This window comes from Pezoporus occidentalis, unplaced genomic scaffold, assembly GCF_034315485.1.
Source record: "Pezoporus occidentalis ecotype Australia unplaced genomic scaffold, CSIRO_AGI_Poc_V1 ctg70, whole genome shotgun sequence".
NCBI classification, from domain to species: domain Eukaryota; kingdom Metazoa; phylum Chordata; class Aves; order Psittaciformes; family Psittacidae; genus Pezoporus; species Pezoporus occidentalis.
In genome coordinates this window covers 3,960,963-3,981,495 of record NW_026916053.1, presented here as the reverse complement: position 1 = coordinate 3,981,495, position 20,533 = coordinate 3,960,963, and the positions used below count along the sequence as shown (strand labels likewise).

Here is a 20,533-nt window from a genome sequence, read left to right as displayed (position 1 = left end):
CTTCTCGCCCTTGCAAGAGGCAGGGCCGCTGTGGCCCTATGCGCATGCAGCACATCCGAGGCTCCTTCAGTGTGACCCTGTCCCTCCTCCAGCGCTGTTCTAAGCCCCCTCACCTCTACCTGTTGGTAGTGGAGCTGCCCCCCGGAGCAATGCCGGGCTGCCTCCGAGCCTGCAATAAGAGACTTTGCCAGCAGAGGATGCTGCAGACCAGGTAATGCCGCCTTCCAGGCGCCGGAGCCCGTAGGCACCGAGTTTCTGCCGGGAAAAAGAGATGTTTCAGGCACCTCTGCCGGTGCTTTTGACCAGCTTAGTGCTGGTTGGTTTGGTTGTTGAGGGCTGTGGGTGTGCAAGGACTGCTAAAGAAATCCATTCAAGCAGGACACCACAGGAAAGCTCTGCTTACTGTGTTAAAAACACAATCCCGCAAATCCTCATCTTACTGCTGCCACCTAGTGAAGGGGAAAAAGTATGATTGTGAGTAGTATAACGTAATTTAGAGGGTTGGGCTTATTAAACACTTACTTTGAATAAACGGCTTCAAAATAACCTTCAAAGTTGCACGAAGATCTGCTCCTTCCCTGTTGGAAGGGTCCTTCACAAAGCTCCCTGCTGGTCCTTGAAGGGACAGGGGCCTTACTTCATCATCACTCATGTCTGAAGGGCAACACTACTGACCATTTTGTTGCACAGAAACTCTTACAAGCTGTAGGAATTGGGATGGTCTCTGCAGGATCAGACATAAAGGAAGCTTTCACTGTCTTTTACATTATCATGCATACATAATCAGTACAGCAACTATAGCGGGGGGGACCATAAGCATCGACTTTTTATACAGCCACCTAACTTCTCAGGCAGGTTTTGCAGTCAGGATCAAATTCCTTGTTGGTACCTGAGTGGGCCTCAGGTAGGACTGAGGACAGAAGTCTTCTACCCAAAGTTCTGCACCTTAATCATGAAATCTTCCTGCCCTAAGATAAAAATAGTGTGTTCCTGCATCACTCAGGGGTCCTTTGAGAAAAGCCTCAGCTGTGTGACAGACAAGTGACAGACAAGCAGTCAGCAGAAATGCTAACACTTCAGCAGCTCCAGTTCTTCCTGCACTCCTGTCATGCTTCCAGGCAACAGCCATGACCCTCTGGCTATCCCAGACCTATTTATATTTGGCCAGACACCTGCCAGACTGAGCTCTGCCTGCTTTTCCCTGCCTTGGGTTTCTGTCCTTTACCTACCCACCATTCCCAAAGAGCCAGAGCCAGCATTACCATAGCTTGTGCTTCTTCTACCTGGTTGTACCTGCTGATCTTCTACCATCACACTCAAGGGAGGAAGTATTCACCCCCTGTTTCCAGCAGTTCCAGCTGAGCTTTCAGTAGAATAACCCCTCTCCGACCACTGTTTTTACTCAGCAGCTGATGATCCATTCACACATTTTGATGCTCAAACTCCTCTTTACTTTCCACTCTCCTTTATCTAGGTAAAAGGCTCAAAGGCTTGCTGCAGTGACAAAGCCGGGCTTGCTGCAGTGACAGCGAACACCAAGGCTTATAGTTTGAGGTCAGGTATCCAAAAAGCAGCCCGTAAGCTCCCTCTGGTCTTACTCTGTTCGTGATGCACCAGCGGTTCGCCTGCCTCTGTCGCGATACCGAGGAAGAGCGGTGGGTGCCTCCTGAAAGCGGGGGCTCCGAGGGAGGTGGTCGCTAGGTGTCAGCATGCGACCGCTGCAACGCCACCGGCCCGGCCAAACCTGTCAAACCAGAGCACGTTGGGCCCTCCTAAACCTCCTTCCTGCTCCTCTTTCCGTAAGGTTTGGTTCGGCTCCACCCTGAAGATCTAAACCCGGCTGATGGGGACGGAGATGCAGTCCCCATGCGGCCCCCTCCTCTGATGGAAAAAAATCCATTTGTGGATTGCTCCCTCGGCCAAAAATGCTGTTATCCAGCAAAACAACGGAGTGTGGCAGTCTTTGCCACTGATTTTCTGATACATACCAATAATTAGCCCACTACAAACCCTGGAGTCTTTTATGTACATCATAGAATCACAGCCTGGTTTGGGTTGGAAGGGACCTTAAAGTTCATCCAGCTCCAACCCCTCCTATGAGCAGGGACCCCTTCCACTAGAGCAGCTTGCTCCAAGCCCCTGTGCCCAACCTGGCCTTGAACACTGCCAGGGATGGGGCAGCCACAGCTTCTCTGGGCACCCTGTGCCAGCGCCTCAGCACCCTCACAGGGAAGAGCTTCTGCCTCAGAGCTCATCTCAGTCTCCACTGCAGCATGAGGGAAGGCTGAATGAATTCCTGTCTGAACAACTGACATTGTAAACACGCATTGTTTGATCCAAATGCATGGCTTTAAGACTAGAACTGAAATTGAAGGAAATAGATCATTATGTGAATCCTTTTCTCCTTTTCTTTACATCAAAGCTAAAATAAACTGTATTTGAGCTCTCCTGCAGTAACACATTCACTTCTTTTTCCTGGAAGGATGAGAGCAGTTTCCAGCTGAATCTGGAAGCTGCATCCTTCCAGATGCACACACATAACGCAGGGGAACAGCCTCATTCCAGGCAGCAGCTCTGCAACCACGGGTGAGGGTGAATGTGTCACTGTAGATCTCTACACTCTTGGCACTGATGTGGAGAAGGAAGAGAGACAAGCTCGTCATTTCATGTTAGTGCACTGGGTGAAGGAGGTGATGGGAAGAGGACAACCTCACTACGCCTTGTAGAGGGCCTGCTAAAAACTAAACTCATTTTGGAAAAAGCTCCGTGTCACCTTCACTAGAAGGCGACACAAAGCTTTTTACTGCCGCAAATAAGCTACCAGGTACATCTGCATCAACTGGTTGCCTCCGCCTATGGGCAACATCCATCTGCTCACATCTAGATGTCACTACACAGGATTCATCCCATCCTTTCAAAGCAGACACTCGAGGGGTTGGGACCAGGCACACGCTTGGAGAAAGACTGATATGCCCTTATACTATTTTTATACCAAACCCAGGAGTCTCAGAAGCCTAGAAAATAAAGAGACTGGGACTTCTTTCTCTTGTGATTAAAGATTAGGCCCTTTCTGTCATCTCAGTGCAGGAATCCAGGACAAAGCATCCTGATTATCCTTCTCTATGCAGCTCTCACCTTTGCCAGTGGCTGCCTTGGATTCTCCTTGAGCTTTCTCTGTGGGGCAGACACTTCACCAGCCATGGCAAGGATTCTCCACTGCGGTGACTTCACACATGCACTGCAAGCCATGGTGTGGAGTGATGTGTTTCCTTCCTAGGCTCAGCACTCACTGGTACCCACAGCTGGGATGGACAGAATCCCTTCAGAGCTGGACTGGCTCACCAAGGTCCACATTTCATTTTCCGGCACACAGAAAGCAAAGTCTGAAGGGAACGGAAACAGATGGGACATTTGCCTCGGAAATCTCTTGGCACAACAAGTCACCCCCACCCAAACCAGGATGACCTGACCAGCCATGCCCACACTGACCCGGCCTGGTGCACCTTGGTCTCCCCCAGCTCCAATCGGGTAATACCCCCTGTGCTGCACTGTTCTTGTTGCCGGTTCCTCCTCTGCCACCTCATCCCAGCCAGCAAATACAACTTCTACCCGCGCAAGTTATCGCTCCCGTTCCCGCTCGCTTTTCACCGCTGCTTTGTCCTGCCGCTCCTCAGGCTGCGTCTCCCCTCCCCTCCAGTGCCCACTGAGGGGAACGGGCCCATCCATAGGGCGCGGAGCCGCGGTGAGGGGCGGCCGCTCCCAAGGCGGGCACTGTCCGAGCGGTCCCGCTCTCCCCTCTCTTCCCTCCGCCGCCTCAGGCGCTGCCCGCCGCCCCGCCCACTCGCCGCTACGGCCTCTCTGATTGGCCAGCGGGGGGACCTCAGCGGCCACTCTTCACCACATAAGGAGCGGCGGGGCCGGCGCGGCCCTCACTGCCCGCCCCCAGCCCGGGCGCAGCGCGGCTCGGCGGGGCCGCCTCGTCCTCCTCAGCGGCCGCGGCTCCGCTCCCCGCCAGGCCATGGCCGAGCTCAAGTCGTTGGGCGGAGAAGCGTACCTGGCGCTGCCGCCGGGGTACGGCCCGTCCGCCTTCGCCTATGGGGCTGCGCGCGGCGGTACGGAGGGCCCGCGGGGAGCCTACCCGGGGGGCGGCGGAGCGGACTTCCATCCCGGAGCGCTGGGCAAGTCGGCGGAGAGCAGCGGCGAGCAGAGCGGCGACGAGGAGGACGGCTTCGAGGCCGGGGTGAAGGGCGGCGCGGGCTTCGAGCGAGAGGGCAAGCTGAAAGGGGGAGCCCTGGGTAAGAAGCCGAAAGAGCAGCGCTCGCTGCGCCTCAGCATCAACGCGCGGGAGCGGCGGAGGATGCACGACCTGAACGACGCGCTGGATGGGCTGCGCTCCGTCATCCCTTATGCCCACAGCCCCTCGGTGCGGAAACTCTCCAAAATCGCCACCCTGCTCCTGGCCAAGAACTACATCCTCATGCAGGCGCAGGCCCTGGAGGAGATGCGGCGGCTGGTGGCCTACCTGAACCAGGGCCAGGCGCTGAGCGCCCCGCTGCCCGCCACCCTCAACCCCTTCGCACAGTCGGCCGTGTACCCCTTCGGCGGAGCGGCCTTGCCCGGCTGCCCCGAGAAATGCACTGCCTTCACAGGAGCCGCCTCCCTCTGCAAACACTGTAACGACAAGCCTTGACTTCTGCCTTCTGCGGGCTTTCGGGGGGTTATTTTATTTATCTTTCGTTTGTTTTTTTTTTTCTGTGCGCTTTTCTTTCCACCGCCATCAGCCCCGGCTTCCCACCATCAGTTAAGTCTGGGTTTTCTTTCTGTTCGCTTCTCTTAAAACACCCCTGTCCCCACGCCCCATCTGGAGATGTCTGGCAGTTTATGTGGACCCCAAAAGCACCCGCTTACAACTTTTAGTTCCCCCTCCACACATGCAACTCCATCTGTAATTTCCTTCCCAGCCTGTTAGTGGACTGTGAGCGTGATGTTGCTTTTCTGCTTGCTCTGATCTGCAAAGTTTTTGAGCAGTTTTTAAACTAAACTATAGGAAAACAGGGAGAGAGATTGATCTGGAAATGGAAACCCCAGCGAGTTCTCTTTGGTCTTGATCAGCCTGTGTTTAAAACATAGCTTAAAAGGAGGGAGGGAAGCAAAATCCAGCTGCAAAACTATGCAACGGTTCAGAATCATGGGGGTGGGGGGATGTAGCCAGCTCGGCTTGGACTGCACCCAGAAATCCAAATGGAAATGTCATTTGGTCAGCTTTTGGGAGGGGGGGGGAAAGTTTGGTGCTCTTGGTAAAACTGTACATGCTTCAAAATAAGATGCTTTTTTCTTTTTTTTTCTCTTAAAAAGAAAAAACCAGCCTGTTTTTGAACTGAGAGGAACCTGTGATTGTATCTACTGCTTGCTCTTTGCCTGTTTCTCATCTTGGTGAAGTTTTCCAGGTGATTTTCCAAAGTCATTGCTCATCATGATAAACAAAAGCAAAAGGTCACTTAACGTATTTATATGTATTTATAATAAATAAAAGACATGAATAACCACTTTCTCTGTCCTACATGTCTCTAAAGCCAGCTGGCAGTCAAAGCAAAACCTCTGCTGAAGGAAGGTAAAGTGGAGACAGTCCTTTGCAGAGGAGCAGCGTGGTGAAGTTAGGTGAATGATGGGAGTACTTGGAAAAAGCTTGTGAACATTCAGCTCCTCATCAGCAAGGATTTGTTTTTTCTCCAGTTTCGCATGAATCGTGAGCACGTAAATGTTGTTTCTGCCTGACAGAGCTAAGTAGAAAGAGATTCAGCTTCTGTATTTTGATGCTTGTGGGAGAACGCTGTGCCCTGAAAGTGGTGTTTGAAAGGGGGTATTATAGCATCAAGCTTAGCTCTGTGGGCACCCATGTAAGTCGTGGCTGGGGAGGAAATTGCTTAAAGACTGTGCTTATCTCTTTAGCTTGTTTTCTGTTATTCCCACAGCTTGACCCTAGACTTGTGTGTGGGGTTCGGGCCACTTAGTATCATGACTAAACTAATGTCTAGCCAAGTATTGACTGTGTTAGTACAAGTTACACAGTGAATCCCTCGCTGGCGAAGTTATGGATGTTGCTTGTGCTGGTTTAATTTGATTTTCTGGTTTATGATGTCTAACGCTTTGGTGCCTTGTACGCTTCACTAATCACTATATAATAATAGTAATAATTAAGGTGCATCCAGTGATTTCTGTTCAGATTGGAATACCCACCCAATGTCAGAGCAACCGCATAAACTGGTACAGTCGCAGCCTGAGGGGCTGGAGCTGTCCGTGGCCATTTGTGTTAGGAGCAGGGTGTAACTATTTAGGGTTATTAAACCAATTTCCATGCCTGTCGCTAGTGTTATGCTAATGTGAAAAGGACTGCCATCCCTCTAAAGCTGCTTGTCCGTGGCACTTAATTTTAATTAATACATTTCCAAAAGATTTTTTGTGTTTGGAAAACCAAGTGCGTGATCAAGCCTCGTTCATAAAGACAGATGCTTAAAACTGGTTCCTGCATGGTTCCAGTTTTATATCTTAATTTCATTTTTTACAGCATAGTTTTACAAACAGTTTATTTGTAGTGCTTTTCATTTATTCCATAAAAGCAAATCTTGAAAATATTCTTTCAAAGGCATCTGATGAAGCAGAAGCCGACCAAAAACACTGCTGAAGCAGAAATGGCTGGAAACTGCAAATCAGCAGAGGTCATTTGCTGACTGAGTTGCTGCTACATAATATTTGGGAGGAAAAAAAAAAGGTCAGTTTAGCAGAGAATGGTGAGGTTTTGGTAAATATGTATTACTTCTGGTTAAAATTATAGAAGATTGAGCACTTGGGAAGAGTTAAGTGAAGATTAGTTTAATTGTTCATTTCTCACCAAAACTGAAATAGTTGGAGAATAAAGTATTTAACAGCTTAATATTAAATATGAGTTGAGTTTGGGTAAAGACTTGCACTAGTAATAATGGAATTTAGAATTGCTTCTTTCTCAAAACAGTATGGCAACAAATGTGGCTTGCTGATTTTAGAGCCTAAAAAAAGTCTTCACAGCCTTAGAGACAAGCTATTTCTGGAACAATGGTTTTTAGTATCATGAGGGTTTAATTTTTCCCCTATAATTTACATGAGTAAAAAGCTTCCTCATATTACTGTATCTACCTAGAATCCTAAAAATACGCCGTTGGAGAGTCCTTGGAGTATGTGAGAGCCCACTTTAAATTAAAAAATCTCAGGAGGCTGAACAAGGAATTTCAAATGTAGGAGATAAAACCTGCATTAAAGAGAACTTTGATAGGAAAAATAGCAAGCTTGAGTGTCTAAGTATCATTAAAAGGCTAGGTGTTAAAAAAGAAATGTAGAATGTAGCAAAGCAATGCTAGAGAAACTTGTAAATCATGGTTAAAGTCTACCTTAAAGTACAGGGGAGTTAATTCAAAAGCAACAAATCCAATCATAACTTTTGCTGTGATGAACATGTTAATATCAAAATAAAACTTGCCTGACTTCTCAGTTAATCTGAAAGTTCGGAGCTATGAGTTGCTTCTACCCACCACAGACCTGTGGGATGTTTAACTCTTCTCACTCAGTTGAATCCCATGCTGAGCCCATTGCATTTCCCTTTGACAGGGAGGATCTGTGTCGATGTTATTTATGCTTTGTGCTGAGCTGCTGGTAAAACTACTGCCAAAGGAATGCCTAATACTGCTGGAAAGATGATTTTGTTGGGAGGGGATGAACCAGCACCTGATTATTGTGTGTGTGAAGCACGGTTTCTAACCTTGCAGATGTGCATGGTTATCCTGAGGATGAGATCCTGTAACTCGTTATTGGCTTTTCCCCTTCTCTGGCATATGAAAAACAACTTACTTTGTGTACCATGTAAGGTTTTAAGTGTCTGCTTCCTGCTGATGTTTCAGAGAATATAAAGGGAAGACTTCAAAATGCTGAAGGTCTTTTTATTTCTGCTTAAGTGTTCTTGTTATGATGCCTGCTTTTTTCTTTTTCCAAGAAGGATTTATGATATGTGCTCAGATGGAATTGAAATACAGATCATGTGTTCTAACTTACTCTTTATCCTGGTATGTTCATACTCTGAAGAAAACATAATGACAACTTTAATTAAAGATAATATATTGTTTTCTAACCTCATTTTTTCTTTGAACTGCAAGAATGATCAGCATGAGGTGTTATAAGGAGGAGATGCAAAGAGAAAATGCTCCACTGTATATTAGTAATTTTTAAGCTGCATAATTCTACTCACTAACCAAAAGTAAGGTTTTACTAACCAGTATATATAACCTTACTAATAGGGAGCTGGAAACTGTTGTCAGTTTGCACTGTGTCAGTCAAGATTTAACATGAGCAGCCTTGAGCTTGCAAGGTAAAATCTTGTTTAACCAAATAGAGAGAAGCAACAGGTTTGAAGATGGAGGGCCAGGAAGGTGACTGTCTACTTCAGACACCAGCAAAACCTTAAATCAGTTGGAGTTCTTCAAAAGAAGCCAAGAGCCATGTGGTTTTCCTTGTTCTTTAACCGATACTCTGACGTGCTGCCGCTGTATCTGACTATTGCTGCATGCCGAGCTTATTTCTGAGCCTTTAGAAACTGGTCAATGTTCTCAGATAATTTTTTGAAGTTGTTCTTTACATATATCCATAATTTCCATTTTAAAATCATAGTTGGCATTTTACAAGGGTAAAATGTACGTAGGATCTGATCCTGCGGCTGATTTACTAATTGGCAGCATTTCTGGCGCTATTAGTGACAGCAAGATGGGGCCTGATGCTGCAGGGCACAGTGGTGGTTTCTGAAACCAACATAATGCTGCCTTTAAGAGGCTCCAGAGGACCAGAAAAATCTGTACAAGCTTTATCCCTTTACTGTATTAGCCTTGTAACATAACTGTAAGCATAGGGCATGATGGATAAAGACCTCACTTAAAAGCTCTCAAGGTTCTTGAGACCAAACCTGCTTATTGCCAGCAGGTCAGCAGCGAGGGAGCCATCCTGTGTGTCCCACAAGGCTGTGTTCTCACCAGTGGCAGGTTTCTAGTTGTTTTCCACAACTCAGATTATTTAGCTTACTATTTAGGAGAACAAACCCAAGCATTCGACATTGCACATATCCCCTCCTGTTCCTACAGCATGTGTTCAAACAAGTGTATTTCCTTACAGCTAGAGGTTGGACTTTGCAGTGTTACGGACATTTATTTATATCTATGCTCGTTGTCTGCCGTGTGAATTGTCAGCAGAGAAATCACTGCTCTGGTCTCAAACGAGTGAAACCACGTTTAAAGAATACTAGGATATACCACCCACTATTTTGAATTGTCAAAACCACTTTTACTTTGTTATCTGGCATTTGATAGAATTCTGATTAGTGTTGCACAGGAGAAAAGTTGGGGTTTTTGTTTTTGCTAATCCTGATTAAGGCTAGAAAACACTCATGATTACAGTAATTTTAATAATGTAAATTTGTGATTTGTTCTTTAGTCTTTAATCCCCTTTGGCATTTCGTTCAAAGGGAGATGAAAAATCCAGGGATTTATAACATTGAAATCGGTCATTCCAGGAATGCTTCTCGGGCAGTTTTCCTTCTACCTGAAATAAAAAATACCTAATGGATAACAAAATATTTTGCTATGAAATTAGAAATGTTTGCATGAGGTTTTTCTTTAGAAAACAGTTTAATGTCAAGCATTTTTTTTTTAGACTAAAGTGTATGTGTGTAAGAAAATAGAAGCAATTATCAAAACAAAGAATGTATTCGAAATCTTTGGCATTTATTCAGATGATTTGAAGTAGGATTTTCACTATGAAATTATATCATCTTTTCATAGTCAAAATTCACATTAATTCTTTTACCCACTACCTCAAATAGTTACTTCTATTTGTATTTATGAATACATATAGTTTTAAAACAATCCAGTTCATTTTAGTGCTCTTAGCTTCATTTAAGAGTGAAATTTCAGTTGATGTTTATTCCTGAAATGCTGAACCGTTTCGAGCATAGCTCTCAGTTTCTTTCAGGCCAAATAGATTGAGATGAAGTGTTAGTGCTAAATTAATTTGTAGAGATATTTAGCCAAGTTATTTCAGATATAAAAAATGTGTGGTTTTATTTTGTTGCTATACTTAAGTTGGTGAAATTTGCAGAAGATAAATGTGTGATGTCTTACGCAACAGAAAAGGAGAACATGATGGGTTTTGAGCTCCCTGCCTCAGTGAAACAGTTAAAAATACATAATTTCATTATTATTTAACATTACTTTAATTTTCAGGTCTTTATTTTCATCAGTGATTCATCTTCGTTGAAATCTGTTTTGTTAATGCCATTTATATCTGCTTTATTTCTATTTCCCTGTGCTAACACTAATGTTTTGTGTGTTTATGTACATCGATACGGACTTGTACTATGAATATAACCCAACCTCCCTCAGCTGCCACTGGGGAAAAAAAAGCTCTCTGCTCTTTTGCCTTAAGTATTTCAAAGGGAAAAACATGGCTGAGCAAAGAACCATCACCCCAGTTTTTCCTCCAAGCCCACTTTTGTCTAAAGTAATGAGGCCATAGTCAGTTGGCTCCAAGGAGCGTTGTGATTTAGTGTGACGTACAGTGAATCATTGCAGATCCATTCGGACTGCATTCGTTATTTTAATGAGACAGAGGCAAATCTGGTTTTTTGGCCGCAAACCTTAAGATGCAAGCATAATGTGAAATGTTTGTTGATTGCCACAAGGCAACTGACATTATAGATTTTTATCGCCATCATTATGGGGTTTAAAACTCACCACTTCCCAAGATGTTTAGCCCTTTCCCCCCTCCCCTGCAAATGACAGGACAGTTACAGTGCTGACATTAAAAAGCAAAAAGCTCATCTATTTATTTCCTGCACTTATTAAAAGCTTATGTTGCATCTTAGGGTCTTCACTGAGTTGTTTCATTCCCGCTTTCCCAGAGGAGCAGGAAAACCCCGACCGCAACCCAAAAAAGGTCACATTCAATTGGGCGACAGCAGCACTAGGTCCCCACCAGCCTTTGCTTGATGTAGTATGAGAAATGACACTGAGGCGGGCATATCTCTGCACAAACAGTAATCACAGTAATGGTGTTCATCGGAATTTACTAGTGCTCAACTTTTCTGGAGTCTGCAGTAATGTTTCCTCTTCTGTGGTACCAGTAAAGAATTTATGGTGCTTGTAGTTGCCTTCAGGCAAATGGCAGCCAATTTCTAAGAGAAAAGCTTCCAAAATGAGGCTACACTGGTAAATGTGGGGGTGTGTGCAGGTGTGTTTGTGTAAAATGCACATCCATGGGCAGGCTATGTGGTTGCGTATTTGTCTTCAGGTGTATTGCTCCTGTGCCTGAAGGAATGTTTCTATCATTGATTTACCTGATTTGTCTCCTTTCCATCAGTTGGTGGTGGTTTATGTCTGCATAAAACTTTGTGCATCATTTAGCATGAGGTGTCCCTGCCCATGGCAGGGGGGTTGGAAGTAGGTTATCTTAAGTTCCTTTCCAACCCTAACTATTCTATGAGTTGATGGTAGCACAGGCAGTGTCATTGCACAAAGACCTCTGCTGTCCTGGAAAATGGCTTTGACCTGTTCAACCTGACAAACCCATGAATAATACTGTTCATCCTTTCGTTTTACCCCTAAAATACCCAGAAATGATGTTTTGAGACAAGACAGGGTGTTGGTTTCTCATTCTGCCTCTGGCAGCTTTGCAGTGAGCACAGCAGAGGACCAGGTACCTCTTTGCTTTTCCTACTTTCCAAATGCATGCATCTTATTTTTATTGATATGCTAAAAGTAAATGTCATGCCTGGCGCTCCTCACAGAGGTGTCATGAAGAAATCCTTATGCCTCCTATTTGAGAACTGAATTACCTTAAGTGTGTTTTATCTCCTGGCAACTTCAGTGTAAAGCAAAGCACGCAGCTGACAGCCATAGTGGGTGCGCTCCGTGTTTACAGCAGAACTGGGGCTGTAGGGGAAAAAGATGAGAATCTCTTGCCAAATGTTAAAATGGCTGCTGACTGGGAGGCCTCTGGCTCAGTTTTGCATCCTTTCCAGTGTCCAAGACAATAGAATTTTACTTCTAGCAAGTTTTCCCCCTTTGGCTTCTTCCCCTTTCTTGCCTCAATCTGTTTCTTGGAAGATTTGAGGACAGGAAACACTTTAGTTACAGGAGCTCTATTACTTCTAACAGTCCTTTTTGCAATTGAATGTGGCACTGTATAAAATAATCTTGGTACGAGGAGATTGCACAGCCTAGGTAAGCTTATTCCTGTGTGACCTGACTCCTCTTTCAGCTGCTTGCTTGTAGCAGCTCTAAAGTACCCTTTTTTCTTGGGGTCTGGGGGAGGCTGTGCAGCAAAGAGCATCTTTTCTCAAGTGTTTCTTTGCAGACATTTGGGGGTCTGTTTTATGTCACCGTAACCAAAATCCCTTTTCAGGCAGGAGATTTTCCTCTCCTTTATGAGCTTTTGTTTGCACTTGTTAAGACCAGACTGCTTGTTGATCTTGCAAATCATCTCCCCTGTAAATGCTTCTGTCCTCGGTGGGATTCCGATCCAGCCTCAGACAGAATGGTTTCTATATCAATATGTGAGTCTCCATCACATAGAGCATTCACATCGAGATATTTACTGGGTTTTGGTTTTGGAGTTGAACCAAATTTGGAAGCAGCATCTGATCGTTTTAATGAAATTCTGCTGCTTTTGACTTCCTCCTGCAGTTGCCTTGCCCTGAGGCACAGGACAGATCAAGGCGTTTGCCCATGGACACACACTGACTTGAGCGAGTGGCTCTCAGGGTTTGAATTCAGTTGATCGAAGCTTGCTGCTTTCCTAAATCAGCTGCACATCACGCTGCCTCCTCGGCAGCGTTCGCGCTGACATTTCTCTTTCTCTCTCAGCATACTTGGGGGCTCTGGGAAGATTGAGCCTTTATTGTGGCAGTGGTGTCACCCAAGTCACCTCCTGGCTCCTTCTGGAGCAGTGATAGCCAATGGGAAAGGAGGTGTAGCTTCATCTTGGCTATTTTCTAGCAGTCTCCTGCTGCTACAATAGCCTGAGGCGACTTGAACCTACCCTGGGGACCAGCCAGTCCCCAGCTGCTTCCAGAGTGGAGAAGCATAAAGGTGGCTTCAAGCCACCTTTGTTCTCCAATCCTCGTCTTGCACTGAGCACAGACGAGCCTTAGGGGAGAAACTGGGCCAGAGCTTATGAAATGCTTTGCTATAGAAGCATGCTCTCACTGCAAAATGCAGCTTTGTGGTTCTCTGAGCTCCTGTCTCAACACCCTTCGCTTCTTGCCTTGCAACAGGGGAAGATGGCTTTCTCTGTCAGTGTCACCATTTAAGCCATAGGCTCCTACCTCAGAGAGAGTCCTGCACAAACCCGGTGATCCCAGGGAGCAAGACTGATACATGGTAGGAGGAGGAGGTATTACCACTGTCTGCACGACTCTTTGTTTTTATTTTTCCAAGGAAAATGGGCACTTTTAACAGGGATTCTTTTTATTCATACACTCACATCCCTACTTCAGCCAGCCTGTGGTTTTGAGCCAGCCCCGGTTTGCTCTCACCCATCTTGAGGTGATTATACTTACACACCTGTAATTCCCAGTTAAACACCCAACTTTCGGTTTTCATACCATGGAGTTAATCCATTTCCAACACTAACGTTGCCCAGTATTACTCTCCTGACGTCAGGGACCCTTCTCATTTTCAAATGAGACAAGTGCCAGCCTCATGAAATTCACTTTTTGTGATCAGCATTATTTGGGCAGTCAACTTCTGGCACTTCATTTCTATTCTCTGGCCCTTCCCATAAATTCCTGTGTAATGCCCAACATTGCTGACAGCACACATGCATTTCTGCTGGCTGAAACACTTTTAGTGGCTGGTTTTAGTTGTCTAACATGAAATAACTCTTTTCACCTACCCAATGGCATTGAAGACTCTGCTAGGCAATGACATGAGGAGTGATGTGGTCAAAAGGAGACAACCCAGGTGACCAGGTAAGGCACAGAAGATACTTCATTCAACCCTGACATGTCTGCTCATTTGCTGAACATCACAGGTATGTTCCACAGCATAACTCTCATCAGGTCCTGCAACTGGAGCAACGCTCATCTTTTGCACTTTAATATCATCTAAAAGCTTCTAAAAGCTCCTCCAAGCGGCTGCAGGTTTAGGTTTGGCCAGCAGAAGGTGGCACAGCCTCAGTGATGCGAGGGACATCTGGCTCAAACAAGAATGCCCCATAACCAGTATGATCATGGCAAAGGCTGATTTTTCTTGTCACAAATCTTCTGATGACTCTGGAATGACTTTCACCCTGTTTGCTACTGGCCTACATTTCATTCGCTACATTATCTGAGCTGCCAGCCTGAAACACTCTATTGGAGTTAGACCAAAAGCTTATTCTGGTCTCGATGTCAGTTCGGATGTGGTTTTACCCTGAATTTCATTTAGTTCAGGTGTTAAAATCAGAGACCACTACACCCCAAACAGAAGGCACAGGATAGTGGAGTTTAACCCAAATATGATTAACATTGAGATAAAAGCATGTATAGCTTGAGGTAGACTGAAGACCCTCCGTTCACATAAACTTGGCCGTCACAACTCAGTGATCTTGCTTTCTAGTATCTCTCTAGATGGCCACGGACAGAGCAGACAAAGTCTCGTCATTCATTCAGGAGTTGAGAAGTGGAAATTCCATCTTTCCTCTTCATTTTCTCTGGGAAAATCTTCTGACTAATTTATGGAGTAGTTAATCTGGTTTCGCACGTGCGCGGGTAAATGAGCATATCGTGTGTCTTTGCGTGCAGGAGCAAGAATTATTTCCTGATGGCAAGATAATGGAAACATATTGGGGGTGAGAGAAGGCTTTCATTAGAAAAGCACAGCTTCACAAGGATGGTTCTTGCATATGAATCGTGACTCATCTGCTCCAGCCTGAGAAACTCACTGGGAGTCAGATTATTGTGCTTAACTCAACAGCTAAAAGTCAGACAGCTAATTAAGCCTGCGCTGTCTCCATCCTGAAGAATAATAGATAACGGTTTCCCAAGGGTAATTCATGTCACTGTAGAATAGGTGGACAAGTTGCCTTCTGGGGATGCTTATCTCTTGACATTGACTGCAGAAGCTACACAGGTAACTTAAAATAGATGCCTGGTTTTCAGACACATAAACACAGTGAGAGCAGCCCTCGTCTTACTGCCTTGTGCTAGAATTAGGACTTAAAACAAGAGCTTAAAAGGTTGCAGTTTCCTGGCAGTCAGAATAACCTGGCCCCAGTAAGAAGCAGCCCATCAGCAGTCAGAATAACCCAAGGCAATGTGAAATTAAAAGCAGGTTTAACTAAAGCTGCCGAGGGAAAGTTTTTATGTCTGTGGGAAGCAAGTGTGGTCACTAAATAATATGGCATAATAACAATGAAAGAGATAAATGAATAGGGGTAAATGAAGCAAATCATACTGGCAAACCTCAGAGTTAGGATCTTAAAGTTGAAGGTTGCAGACAGTGCAGGACATGCAGTGTTAATCCTACTGAACTTCAGGATCATAGAATTGTTGAGGTCGAAAAACACCTTTAAGATCAAGTCCAACCATCAACCCAGCACTGCCAAGTCCACCACTAACCCATGTCCCTTAGTGCCACATCTACATGTGTCTTAAATACCTCCAGGGATGGAGACTCCACCACTGCCCTGGGCAGCCTGTCCCAGTGCTAGACAATCCTTTTGGGGAAAGAAATTTTTCTTAATATCCAATCTAAACCTCCCTCATGCCGTTTTCTTTCTCCCTATTGCTTGTTACCTGGGAGAAGAGACTGACACCCAGGCAAACTGAATCTATCACACAATGTATTTGAGTGGATGAGGTCAAATTTGTACCTCTTTGTTGCCCAGCAACTGTAGCTGAGCATAGTGATGTTATTTGCTATAAGAAGGTGTTGCACAGACACACGTTCAAAAACAAGCCAGCATGAACCTAGTGAAAAGTCCTGATCCTATAGTTATGAACTGGAAGAAAGCTCTTCACATGCAAGGTGGCATTTTGCACCTGAGAACACAGCAAATACTAATGCATTTCTGAAATGCATAGTACAGCACTGCATTATATGCTTACATCTGACTAATGTAATGTGAAAGTGGCCTAATGCAGTATGTTATTTGTCCTGATATAGTCTGGAGCTTCCGTGAACAGATACTAAGGAAGCTGTGAAGCTGTCATGCTTTGTAGAGGCTACTCAGAGGCTGGAGATTGAGTAGCTATGATTCTAGAATGCAATTGTGCTTTTAAAGCATCTCATTTCCCTGGGTGGAGCCTTCACAGACACCCAGAAGATTGTTTAACTGATGTCCATAACTCTTCCCCTGTTTAAGTAGGGCAGCAGAGAGGGCACTGATCCATGATGCACTGCCATTTGCTCTCAAGGCTTGACAGCAGCATTCCATATGTACCTACTGGAAAATAGTCTTAATGTCCCCTCCAACACAGCAATTTGCCAGCCAAGAGATCTGCAGACTCTGGATCCAGTGATGGAGTGAGGGTGGGAAGAGTCATCCCTGTTAACCCGTGACTGCTGCATTTGTCATCCTTACAAGGACGTTAGACACAGTGAAATGAGTTCTGGTGGAAGCCTGTGCCTCCCCGAAGCGGGCAAATGGTCGGTTAAGAGAAAGCAAATGAAAGGTAAGATTAATAGCATTTAGCATGGCAGATAGACTAGCAGTTTGCTAATTAAAGATGTTAGAACATAGAAGCAGCCAAGGATCAGTGGCTTTTAATGAGGATGTTGTAGGGTGATTTAGGTCTAATTTTCTGCTTAATAAGGCTGGTTTAAAAAGTAATTTTGTTGGGATGTGACTCTCCTAAACCTGTTCATTATCAGTGATGGGACTTCACTTCAACACTCCAGGAAATGTTGTGTTTAATTAATATTGTGTCGGCAAGTGGATATGCTGACAGATGAGAAAAAAATTGATGAAGAACTTTCAAGGACATTGACTTCATTACACAGCTTCATTATAGCCTGAATAACTGGCTAAATATGTCACTGGAAAGATAACGTGCCACTTTTAACTCTTCTCTGTGTGTTGCTCGTGTAAGTAAGCAAAGTGTGTTTTCAAACTAGCCACTATCGGAACAAAAACAGCATCATGGGACCAGTTCTGCAATGTTTTCTCATTGCATTCCTTGGTCTCTAACTGATGGTGAGCTGTTTAAAGCAAAATACAGTAGGTTACTTACATGCATTCATCAGCGTTTTTACTTGAACAGAATAAGACTTTAGTAAGTGACAGTCTTCACTATTGGGTAGTTTAATACAGCACCCTGAGAAAAGAGTAGAAACTGATTTAAAGGAGTTCTGTTTCTCTGGGCAAAATAACATCCTGATGTATAGTGATGGATTGATCAGTGTCTCTATGTTGTTGTTGATGGAGATACATTTATACCTGTTTGGTCAGTTTGTCAGCAGTCTGTTTAAACCCATGGTCATGTACACACGCATACATTCAACTTATACACACGGGAAGCAAAATTAAACGTCCCAAAGGTTCTGAATACTTTGCCTCTACGTGGAAGGGGATCAGTTTTAGCAGTCTGAGTGAATCACAACAGGGTTACACCTAGGCAGGAGAGAGTGTCTGTACCCTGCTATGAGAGCAGAGGGAGACAGGTCAGTACTGGCACTTTACTTGAGCCAGGAATGCTTTTAGTATCTGCCATGCAATAATTTGGTACCTGGGAAGCATCTCAAACAAATCTTCTTGTCTCAGTTCAGAAGAACTACACAGGAAATACAGCAAAGATGATTTGTTTCAGGCTAGGTGATGTGACCCAAGTGTGACCTTCAAGACTTTGGGTCAGGATCCTCTGATTCCAAGTATTATCAGGCTTTTTGCAGCAAGGTAAAAAGGCTTCAAAGCTGATCTTTTAAACAAGGACTGGGAGAGGAAAAGAAAAGCACTAAGTACAGGGTCTGGAGCAGTGTTTACCTGGAGGACACAGAAAAGCATCCGAAAGGTGTCTGACAAGCTTCCTAGAGAAAAACAGGTCAAGCAGCAAACAGCTGACTTCTGGGTTTCAGTTGCTCCTTCTTTGAGAAATAAGGCTCTTTAAAGAAGGAAAGGAAGAAAAACAAAGATCAACCTTTGAAGCCAAAAGCAAAAGGAGAAAAGAATGTTTTCAGTCTTACTCATTAGGGATATTAGCCAAGAGAAGAGGGCCAGACAGGGGAAAGGGAAGAGGCGCTGACTGGAGGCGACAGCTGGAGTTTATGTGATGCGTCAGTTCTCTTTAACACCTCCATTTTGTGCTGCTGTCACCTTCAGATGAGGACTTTTACAGAATGGGACTCACAAAAAGCATTCTCCTGTATCAGCCCTGTTACACACCGGAGAGCTTTGTCCCCATAGCACTGTTTGCTCTTACATTCATAGATGCAGAGAGACCCGCACAGGAGAGCGTGTCTGTGTCTGTGCAGCCATGGCTATGTGTGTAACTTGGCCCTCACCCAACACCTTTGAACTTTACCCATGTGCCAGCAACCATTAATAATGACTCATTATTTTTTTACCCTTGGTAATAAGGAAAGCAACACTCGGCCCAACTGTTCAATGAAAGAGTAACAGATAGCGTCCTGTCATCACCGCAAAGCTGAATCCGCTCCAGCACCTTATGTCTAGAGAAACTCAGTCAGATACCATCCCAGGTTTGGAAAAGAGGAAGGGACTAATGAAAGCTGTCAATCTCCACCCAGGTTGGCTGTGTCGGTACATGTGGAATGACCTCCCTAATGGGTAATTGCAGGATTAGAACCTCAGAGTTTAAGTATCTCGCAGGGACATCTGTCAGTGGAACAAGTCATCGCCTGGCAGTGGTACGATGCTCTTAGACACTTAATAGGGATCAGCCCACAGGGGAGAAGGTGCCTGGGAGCTGTAACACTGGTTAAGCCTGTGAACCATGCACATCCCGGGAAAGTGGCTGTAACTGTCCACTTGCAGGCACAGCTTCTGCATGTGAGCATGGGAGGATGGTGTGCAGAGCCCACCTGTGCTGGCTGCGCATCACCCTTCTCATGCGTGCCTTGGGAAGGCAGGGACTTTGTTCCATAGGGGTAGCAAGCGCTACTCATTAAATGTGCCACTACAGATGCCATCATCTGTGGTGGAATCGCACCTACTGTGTAGGACAGCAAAGGCCAAACAAGTCCTAGATGAAAGCTTGAGTCATATCTAACTTGCCTCTAATGGATGACCACCTTAAACACCACGACTTCTTCTTTCTCCTGAGACAGGATAGAGTCAGGGTCATGCAACTTTGGTAGCAGAAATGTTCTGAGTTGGTCATCTTTCAGCTTTTTTGGGTGGCATGACAAGCACAAACCCATAGGCATAGAGATCACCCAGTCCATTCCTTCATACTAATCCCCATAAATACGCTATTGGCCAATAAGGGATTAAACAGTTTATAAATGAGGCTCAGGGCACTTACTGGTTCTGCTGATGGTGTCTTCAGTCATCTCCTGCATTCAGGCACATTGTCTTCATGGTGCCATCTCAGAGGGGAGAGCTGACATGGCCAGGGCCAGCAGGGAGATCAGCGACAGTGCAGGGCATCATCTTCTGGCTGCCTGGACCACGTAGGTATGAACTGAGTAACGAAGCAGGGCATACATTTGGAAGCAAAGGGTGGTAACAGCCCACGTGTGTGAGCAGCACACGTATGTCAGCATCCCACGTGTGTCAGTAACACATACACTTGCTCACAAGAAGAGCCTGTTGCTCTTGTGTGCTTTCAGGAGTATCTCAACCGAGCATTCACCTTCGGGGCTGGAGCAGAGAGTCCCTCAGCACAACGCTCTGTAAATATTTAGATGGACTTTTGAAACCAAATGTCATTAGAAATTGGGCTGTTGCATAATCCAGTGCAATGCACAATGTGTAACTGTCAGATATCCAAGGATGTAATATTTTGTAACAAGCCAAAATCAGAAGTGTGCTCTCATTAACATCCCAAATGCACTAAGCGTTTGGTAAACACTGGAAGATACATTTCTTGCCCCAGAGAGCATACGATCTGAAATATTAATATTGAGTCTAGATAAATCAATGTTTGCTTACTAAAATCATGGGCTGAATACTTTATAGCACCCGCACAGCTGCAGGGATACTGCAAGCAATGTCTCCCTGTGCTGCCACAGAACACAGCACGGGTCTGTATGCAAAGCTTCACCTTACTGTGCAGCTTTAAAGCTGTGGCAATAATGTCACTTAACAACATCTCCTGTCACTAATAGTAAAGGTAAAAGAAATCGGATGTTTTCTGCGGACCCCCAGTGGGTTTCTTTCAGGCAAGGACCATGTACACTAATACAAATCATATTTCATGTTACTCACAGGACATAGAGATAATCAGAAAGCTATCTTCATAAACAGAGGGTTATTCATAATCCCTCACATGGCATTTCAATTATCAGTCTGATGACGATGTGAC

The 20,533-nt window shown here is 45.1% G+C and overlaps 1 protein-coding gene and 1 long non-coding RNA gene across 2 annotated transcripts; one reads left to right on the top strand and one right to left on the bottom strand.

Moving 5' to 3' along the window:
- The first annotated feature begins 3,963 nt into the window (after window positions 1-3,963).
- On the top strand, window positions 3,964-5,547 carry BHLHE23 (basic helix-loop-helix family member e23). The gene has a single exon (XM_062642015.1). It carries the CDS (start codon window positions 4,019-4,021, stop codon window positions 4,688-4,690), a length of 672 nt encoding a protein of 223 aa, XP_062497999.1. The 5' UTR covers window positions 3,964-4,018; the 3' UTR covers window positions 4,691-5,547.
- A 3,888-nt stretch (window positions 5,548-9,435) lies between these two features.
- LOC134175759 (uncharacterized) lies at window positions 9,436-19,843 on the bottom strand. Its single transcript, XR_009969135.1, has 3 exons — window positions 19,532-19,843; window positions 18,031-18,131; window positions 9,436-9,612 (listed from the first exon to the last, which is right to left on the bottom strand). It is a non-coding gene; the product is annotated as an uncharacterized LOC134175759 (long non-coding RNA).
- Window positions 19,844-20,533: the final 690 nt, after the last annotated feature.